The sequence below is a fragment of the Microtus pennsylvanicus genome, chromosome 5, assembly GCF_037038515.1.
Source record: "Microtus pennsylvanicus isolate mMicPen1 chromosome 5, mMicPen1.hap1, whole genome shotgun sequence".
Taxonomy (NCBI): Eukaryota; Metazoa; Chordata; class Mammalia; order Rodentia; family Cricetidae; genus Microtus; species Microtus pennsylvanicus.
In genome coordinates this window covers 78,698,469-78,707,428 of record NC_134583.1, presented here as the reverse complement: position 1 = coordinate 78,707,428, position 8,960 = coordinate 78,698,469, and the positions used below count along the sequence as shown (strand labels likewise).

At 54.6% G+C, this 8,960-nt stretch overlaps 1 protein-coding gene across 14 annotated transcripts in view; it reads left to right on the top strand.

Annotated features, from left to right (window-relative positions):
* The first annotated feature begins 3,213 nt into the window (after window positions 1–3,213).
* The window catches only part of Ebf3 (EBF transcription factor 3), a 115,803-nt gene continuing 110,056 nt past the window's right edge, over window positions 3,214–8,960 (top strand). For 13 of the 14 annotated variants that reach the window (XM_075972604.1, XM_075972601.1, XM_075972597.1 and 10 more), the window contains exons 1-5: window positions 3,214–3,456; window positions 3,562–3,718; window positions 4,079–4,142; window positions 4,857–4,912; window positions 7,846–7,919. In XM_075972604.1, the coding sequence (XP_075828719.1) occupies window positions 3,323–3,456; window positions 3,562–3,718; window positions 4,079–4,142; window positions 4,857–4,912; window positions 7,846–7,919 (485 nt within the window). In that variant the 5' untranslated portion in view covers window positions 3,214–3,322. Of the gene's footprint in view, window positions 3,457–3,561; window positions 3,719–4,078; window positions 4,143–4,856; window positions 4,913–7,491; window positions 7,620–7,845; window positions 7,920–8,960 lie in introns of those variants that run through there. The other variant, XM_075972605.1, reaches the window with a different exon arrangement.

Below are 8,960 nucleotides of genomic sequence, written 5' to 3'. Positions count from 1 at the left end.
GAATGGGTTAGGTCACTGGCCTGCGCGGGTCTGCACAACTTCCAAAGTACAAGTCAGTTCTCTGGTGCTCTCCTCTTGGACTCTGGCTTCTTAGCTCTCCCAGAAACTGCGAGGTGTGGGGCGGGGCTCCTGAGGGAGGTGCTCCCAACACCTCGGAAGGCTCTGGGGATTTTGACCGGCAGCCCCTCCCCCACCGCCTGGCTTAGGTGCTCTGTCCCTCGCTGCCCATCAAATCGAAAATCTGGGGGTGGCATGGGGTGGGGGCTGCCCACCCAGGCTCCTCTGCAGCAGGCTAGGGTGGAGACCCTGCCTGGACGGCGAGACCTTGTGCTCACAGCTCAGAGCCAGCAGTAGAGTGACAAAAAAGATAAAGTTGGTGAATGATAAAGACCGTATTTTCCACGCTTTGGGTGCGCGACCAGATGATGTAGAAAATGAGCTGAAATGGATTCAGCCTCCAAGCCTGTTGTGAGACAGCTGATTCCCCCATTTCGGGCCAGATGGCTGCCGAACACAGATTTGCATTCATTTTCGCTTAATATCGTCCAAAATAGCGGGGCAGCTGCATTTGTTGTCAAAAAGGTTTAAAACCCCCTTTCTTTCTGGGGCAGGATCGTTACCTTATGTGATGGGCTTATGGAACTTTCTCTCCCCCTCTTTAGTCAACAGTATCAGATTTAGAAGGATTTGTTTTTAAACCTTCTAATTTGGTAATCAGATTTAAATCGCCTTGGCGCGTGTAATCTGAATTAAAGATACTGTAAATGATTTTAAGCATGACACTTGCCTTAGCGCAAGGACGGGCACCTACAGCTCAGGCTGGACATTTTAGGAAGTGTGCTACAAAGCAAGCATTGTATCCCTTTCCCAACTTCATCTCTGCCTAAAAAGGCACTTAGCATATTCTGTCATTGATGCTGGCCCTGTCGATCACCCTGTGTGAGCCCCCAAGCCTTGGAACACACAGAGACAAAGCGTCTCTCAACCTCACCCTCCACCCATGACCAACTTTATTCTGTGTTGTCTTTCCAGAAGAAAAGTGTTGCCTTTTGCATGGGGGTCTGCTGTGAGTGGAAAACGACGGGCTTATTAGGAATACAGAAATTTTCTTTTAATTTATCGTGAGGAGTTTCCATACACTTTGATTTAAGGTTATTAACATTCTATAGACAGTGGCATTTTTAATATGTGGCGATCGCTTCTAAAGACTAATCTCATTACCCTCAAATAGTCATAAAATATGATTTTATTATACTTACGTATTTAATTAGACGGCCGGCCCCGTAATGGATTTTGAGATGGGACTGGCGCAACAGCTTTGATAATTCACTTATCTTTGGCAATAGTCATTAACCCCCAACACCAGCAAAATAGATTGCTTTCCAGCACATCTTTTCTCTCACCCCTTCCAAGTGGCGTGTGGGGGCTCCCCAGATAACGCAAATCGGACTTCGATTTTCCCGATTAATTAAAATATTAACGTACACACGCCACCAATTCACAAAAAAGGAAGAGCTACCCCAGGCCCGGCGGGAAGTGGCTGCCCTGCGACACTTGCGCCCAGAAACCTTTCCTTTTTTCTTCTTCTTCTTTTAAAACCAGAAGGGCCTTATTTCTCGTGGCAGGAAAGAGCCTGGGACATCTCCAGTTCGTCCCTTGGGTTTCTGTCCCTCGTCGCACAGTGCTCCTTTGGGCGGGTCGGGCGTCTGGGAACCGAATCAGGGCCGCTGCCGGATTCCCAGCTGCCCTCCTGGTTCCTCGAAATCAGATCGGGGAGCCGCAAGACGCGCGCTCACCCAGGCCGGGCTGCGCAGAGGGCAGGGTCCCTGGCGCCTACCGCATCTGCTCTGCTTTTCAGGCGGTTGGAGCTGGGGAGATCTGGCTACTGCTCAGAGAGTGTAACAGGCTGGACACTAGCTCCGGGTGGCCTGAGAGGCCAAGCGCTCTTTCCCTCAGCCCAAAGAGGGCCCAGCCTTCTTTGTCACTGCCGCGCCCAAGGACAGGCCAGGAGCCTGAAACTCTCTTGGCCATCGGAGGGAGAGGGGGCATCTGAAGGAACCTGTTTCCGACGTGGACCCCGGGCCCCGCACTCAGCAGGCTCTGCGTGGGTAGAAAGTATGGGAAACCCAGCCGGGCTCAGATGTGGGCACACTGGCCCTGCAGCAGCCTTAGGTCTGCCTAGAAATCATACTGAACTGCTTCTCTTGCCCTGGTGGCGGCAGGGTGTGTGCAACCACAGGAGGGGGTCTAGGCACCCTCTTTCCCCAGTCCGTTGTTGTTCCTCCCTCTCCTGGAATCCCTCCCGTGCGCTCTTCCAGCCTCTTCCTCCTGTTCCCTTTGGGACGCCCCAGGGCTAGTGCTGCCCTGGCATTTATTGTATGCTTGTGGGCGACTTGGGGCGCTCCTCCTCCAGCCCATGGTGTTTTGACTGTTTGGCAGGTCTTGTGGGCAGGTATAACGGGCCAAGCGGCACTTATGCACTAGCTGCGCTCGTTTCTTTGCGAGATTTATTTGGGCGGGAGGTAACTTCCTCGGCTGCGGCTGGGCTCGAGGAGCCGTGGCGCGTGGCCGGGGGCGGTGGCGGCGCTCGGTGGCGCTCGGCAGCGGCGGGGCTCGCAGGGCTCGCGGGGCTCGGGCCGGCTCGCGGCGCCGTCAGGCAGTCAGTCGGCGAGCGCGGCGGCGGCGGCGGCGAGGGGCGCGGCGAGGGGCGGCCGCTCCCATATATGGCGCAGGCACCGCCCCCCGACGTCACCCTCTGACAGCGCCGCTCCCGGGGGCTTCGAGTTTTGGCTCCCGGGAAAGGGTCCATTCCTCGGGGAGAGAGGGCTGAGTTTTGTGCGCCTCCGTCCGCTGCGCGCGCCGCTCCAGGCCCCGCCGCGCCCCGCCTGCGCCCGGGACTGCGCCGCGGCACTCACTGCCCCGTTTATTTGTCTTTGGAGCAGGCGGGCCGCGCCAGAAGCGGGCGATCCCGCAGTGTCCTGCAGCCGCGGACGCCGCCTGGCTAGGATGACACCACGTTGAGTGCGTCTGCAAACAACAACAACAACAAGCGCCGCCGCGGCCACTGCGTCCACCGCGCCCTGCTCCTCCGAAGCGCCGCGCCGCCGCCGGTGTAGCCCGCCCGCGTCCCCGGCCGTCCGCAGCGCCCGGCCGCCGGTGTATGCCGCGCCTGCCCGGGACGGGCTGAAGCCGGCGGCGGGCCGCACCGCAGGCGCCAAGCAGGGCCAGGGCGGCCAGGGCAGCCTCCTGCCGCCGAGCCCCGAGCGCCGCCGACTGCGGACGCGCTTTCGGCCGGGAACCGCGGCCGCCACCAGCAGTGTTCATGTTTGGGATTCAGGAGAATATTCCGCGCGGGGGGACGACCATGAAGGAAGAGCCGCTGGGCAGCGGCATGAACCCGGTGCGCTCGTGGATGCACACGGCGGGCGTGGTGGACGCCAACACGGCCGCCCAGAGGTACGTACCGGCCGCCCCCGCGCGCCCTGGCCCCGGCCCGGCCCGGCCCCCTCCTCCGGCCAGCGCCGCGCTGCTCACCGGGCCGCTGTCCCTTTCCTCCTGCAGCGGCGTGGGGCTGGCGCGGGCGCACTTCGAGAAGCAGCCGCCTTCCAACCTCCGGAAATCCAATTTCTTCCACTTCGTGCTGGCGCTCTACGACAGGCAGGGGCAGCCGGTGGAGATCGAAAGGACCGCTTTTGTGGACTTTGTGGAGAAAGAGAAAGTAAGTGTACACTGGCGATCGCACCCTCCCTCTCCTGGAGTAGGGGGCAGTCAGTGCCTGCGCATGGGGTCCGAGAGCCTCCCTCGGCAGCAGGAGTGCTCTGCCAGGCGACCCCGCCGCCACGTGCGGTTGCACTGGCCCCGCCAAGGGCCGGGCAACTTCTCTGTGCCCTCGGACTCACTGGGGGCGAGGGGAACGCTGGGCTTGCGGCAGGAAAAGTGACATCACTGCGTAGCTGCGAGCCAGGAATCCTGCCTGCAGTGTGTGAGGCTGAGGGGCCTCGATCCTGGAGGGGGACCGATCGCGGTGACCGCGCCTGATGCGGCCACACTAAATGCAATTATTTATCGTTGCTTTTAGGAGCCGAACAACGAGAAAACCAACAATGGCATTCACTATAAGCTGCAGCTACTGTACAGCAATGGTAAGTACCGCTGCCTGCTGACTGCCCTCTGGCCCTGTGTGCTGGCTCTCCCTTCCCGCGATGGTTCCAGGACATAAAGATTTTGAGATTAAAATGACATGGGTGTAAACACGAAATCTTCTCATGGCATAGAAGGAAAACAAAACATAAACGATCGATAAGTCGATGGCACTTCACATGATTAACCGGTGGGGCTTGAAGTAGAAAGTAAAAGGGGGATCGATAAGGGCTCCTGCAGAACATCACTTTTAAGTGACTTTTTTCAATTTTGCAAATTAATGTTAATTATTGAGATGGGGGTAGTTCCGTAAACCGAGCATAACTTACTTCCTGTGCACTGTTTAGAAAGAGAAGACCCCTCTAGAGGCGCTGGAAGGAGTTCGGACTCTGTTTCCATAGGTGCATTCTCTTTTCGAAAAATAAATGACCATATGGACCCAGCGCTGCACGCAGGCCCTGCTCTCCGCCAGGCAGACTTCTTACACCTCCAAATGCAAACCCTAAGAGTCCTGAGACTCTTAATTAAGAAAAGAAAAATGTCAGAGGCGACTGGGGTTTTCTGTTTCCCTCCAAATTTTGTAGGGATTGCCTTAAAGCTTTGCTGCTCAGTGGAGGCAGTAGTCCCAGACTCTGGCTTGCCGAGGCCCGGGTGTCCCTCCTGAGGTTCAGGCTAAAATCTTGCTGAGAATTTGTCCTTTTTCCCCCCCGCCACAGGCGTCAGAACAGAGCAAGATCTCTACGTCCGCCTCATAGATTCAATGACCAAGCAGGTGAGAAAGTTTACGCCTCTGTACTCATTGTTTTTTTCCTTTCTGCTGAGCTGGGGTTGTCCTGGGGCTGAGAGAGCAGACTGACAAATGGATCTCCTGTATTTGTTTTTCATTTCGCTTCCTTGACATGCTAATGAGAATTCCATATTTATTGGAATAAATGGAGCGGTTGGTACAATAGTTTATGCTGTCATTAAAACAGGACATATATGCTTTATTAAATGACTTGCGATTGGAATCAAACTCTGTCTTAATTAATTATGGTAATTAATATTTGACAGAAAAATTTCAAGACCCCCTTGTTTATTTTTTAAACGTTTCTTCCTCAGTTCGGAATAATTTCATTGATCCCTCCCCCCTGCAAAGACAACTAAGTCTGTCCCAAAGCTCCTCGAGTTAAGCTCGATTAGTTATTTTCCCTCCTCCTTGCTAGTGTCATGGTCTAGTAACAGGAGGCGTGCATTTGGATTTAAAAGTTAAATGTGCAGGGGTGAAAAGTCACCTTGTTCTCCTCTAGTCCATCTTCACCTCTCAGCCCCCCATCTCCATAATTCAGAGTCTGAGCTCCAGGGGTCACCGAAACCCATCCACTGCTCTGCTCTCTCTCCCACCCTCTGTCATACCTTATAAATAACATAATTACAAGCAGTTCCTTATTAAATTATTTAACCTGTCTTGGTCAACTTTTCTGATGATAACTATTGGCTATCAGTAATGTGATTAACTGCAGAAAAGCGCCTTATTGCTTTTTGACGGTGTTCAGTCTCTGGCTGCTCGTGTTGTACTTGGGTGATGTGTTATTGTTTTAAGGATGTCGTTTCCACTTTCTTAAAACAGAGCATTGGGTGTTTGTATATGGAATTTCCAGATTAAACACATCCTGCAATGATTCCTTGAGAAATTAAAATATACTTATAAGCAGCACCTAGCAGTTGAAATGAAAGTGGCCATTTCATTTTTGATGCTAACTTTTAGAATTGTGCACCAACTGGGAAAGAGCCTTCCCCCAAGCCTCCTGCAGTCTGGCACACATGCCTCCCGTTCTCTGAGCACAGTTTGCACATTTTGTTTCTCTTTGAAAAAGTTTGTCCTTACCTAGGCAGCAAGAGCATGAGGTTTTAATGTCTGCAGCCGCAGAGCTGTGTGGTTTTTCTCCCGGAGCAAAGATCTGGCAGGTAAACCTGTTTTTCTGACACAGACTGTGGTATGCCCTTTTGCCAGTCTTGCACGGATTCACAGAAGCTCTGGAACTCGGCTGCTGTTTGTCAGGCGCCTTTTATTTCCTTTGTATGTCGGGCAGAAGGTTTTGCGGAATCGTTGTAGTCTAATTAGGAGGGGTTTTGCAGGCGCAGCTAAGTTTCTGTGCCACACGTATGGGTGAAGCAGGAGGCTTCGTTTAAAGTGCACTTTTATTGTTCGTTTCGCCTGGTACCTTTGCAGTATAGACGGTGCAGAAAACAGAGGCATTTAATCTCCTCACTGACGGAGATGGGGGGGAAAGTAAAGAAATAGCCCAGTAACTGATCAAAGAGTCAATGGCGCTGAACCGACAGTTTATGGATTTCTGTTTGTGCTACAAAATAAAAAATAAATCAAATATAAATACGGGGATCATCGGAGGACAAGTCATTCGTTCAGAAGTACTGGTGTCGCCAAGGCCGCTAGTCCAGCAGCCCGAGGCTGCTTGTTGGCCTGTGGTGACTCTCACCACTTCTGTGGTTCCGAGCGGGCCGAGCTCCAGGCCGCGGACCAAGGCTGGCGGAGACTCTTCCCTCTTCCCAGGAAGCCAGTCCCGACGCCTAGCAGAAAGGGCTTTGTCCGCCTGGAAGTGCAGGAAAGTGCCGGAGGAGGTTGGAAGTAATTTCCAGGGGGGGGGGGAGCGGGAACTGCCGAGAGGGCAGCCCTCCCCCTTGGAGGAATTTTCTGCCCGGAACCAGCGGCTGGCGGCCCCCGCCTCCCGCCCCTCCCCCAGTGGCCTTTTCTCCTCTTCTTTGGGCGAGGCGGGCGGCGGCGGCAAGGGCGGCCGAGCCTCGGCTCCGGGCGGTGGAGCCGGGCTGGGCGCCGGCGTGAGCGCACCTAGGGCTTCGCACCATCTGGCGGAGCCTCTGCTCAAAACCCACCCGAGCGTGCGCGCAGACACTGCCTTTTTACCCGAGAAAAATCATTGTTAGCACTTTGAAAATAAACACCAGATTGGCCATTAGCACTTTCTTTCCAAATATCATCGGGCGAGGAGCACGTGGCCGCGGGCAGGGGCGCCCCGAGCCCGGGCCCTCCTGCGGGCCGCCAGCTCCCCGGCGTGGTGCGAACACGTGCGGCTGCTGTGCACTACTTCCCGCTGGTCGGGGACTCCGAGTCACGCAGTCCAAGTCGCACGGGCCTCCGCTCGGGCTGGGGGTGGGGGTGGCGGCGAGCAGGGCGCGGGGCTGGAGACTGGAGCCCGGCCGGGGTAGCATCTCCTGGCTCGAGGAGGGAGGAGAGCTGCTTCTGCGCCTCGCGACCTCTTGGCGTCTGTAGTCCCAAACGCACTGCGATCGGCTTCTTCCGTCAGAGAATCGGGCCTTAGTGTAGACAATGGCCGGAGGATCCCACCAGGCTGCGGTGGCCCACGGTCCAGGAGCCCAGTGGGAGTCCTCGAGCCCTCGTAGGCTGAGCCCTGGTCTTGGCCGGTCCTGCTTAGCCCTCCCCGAAGCCCCCTGGAGTCCAGGTCGGACGTGCGCCGGTAGGAAGAGCTCGGCAAGCGTGCAGTGCGAGGCCTCTAAGGCCTGGCCCCGTGCCTGGGGTGGTGGGGTGGGAGGGTGGCCTGTTATGTCTGTCGCCTCCCCTCGGGTACTGTGCACCTGCCACCCGCGAGGCCTGCAGCGCCTGTAGTGGTTTGGCGCCCAAGCCACGGGCTCTGCATGACCCCTGCCTCTGCTTGTCCCCCCACGCAGGCCATCGTTTATGAAGGCCAGGACAAGAACCCGGAGATGTGCCGCGTGCTGCTGACCCACGAGATCATGTGCAGGTGAGCCCCCGGGAGGCGGGCAGCCCAGGCGCCAGCCAAGTCTATGCAGGCGGCACTTGCAGGCGCCTGGACACCCCACCCAACTGCGGAAGAGAGGGCATCCATTGAAAGGTAGTAGACCGGAGGCCCCAGGCTGGGCCAGAGCGGCTTCCTACCTAATTTCCCCATCAGTGATGATGGTCAGTGCGACCCGCTGCTCAGCCGAGCAGATTAACATATTGACCGTGTTGTGGTAATATAGTTAAAAAGGAAAGAAAGAGAGAAAAGAAGAAAACAGACCAGGGGATGCCTCTGTCCTAGCGCAGGAGCCAGAGTTCACTGGGACTCATTTGACTACTCCCTTCTCCAATGCTCGCATCCTGAGACGTACAATTGTCTGTTATTGATAAAAAGGAAAGCCTTTTGTACTTATTACAGAGCTCGTGTATGTGAGAATTGGATTGTGATTCTGTCAGTTAACCTCTTCCCTAGAGCAGCGATGCATCGTTCATATTGTTGTTAGATAGCGTGCCGTTACTTGAGATCTCTGTCAGAAGAGCAATTTCCCACCTGTTTTTTTTCTAACTACCACAAGAGTTTCGCCCCTACATGGCGAATAAAAACGCATCATTGACTTTGTATGTGTGGCATGTGAAATATAGTTGCAAGGAATAATAAGCAAAGGGTGTGCAGGCTTGCAGCCTACAGTAGCAGGCCCCGTACTCTGAGGGGCATACTCTCCTCGGCTATGGTTGCCTGTTGCCTGAATGCCACTTCTGAGCAGAGGTATTGTTACAGCACTAATATACAAAAGCTGACTTTTTCTCATATCAGGTAATAAATATAAATTACAACCAATAAAGTGGAATTTCTTTATTATCCACTTCTGCATGTACAGCAATTAACATAGAAAGCGCACAGATGTGATTTAAGCTCTAAGTGGAAGACTGTAGACTTTCTTTAATCACTTTAGCTGTCAGCTTTAAAAGGCTTTATATACTTTGCCTACCATATGGTGTTAATTTAGCTAATTTAGACATGTAACCATTATACAAGTATGCT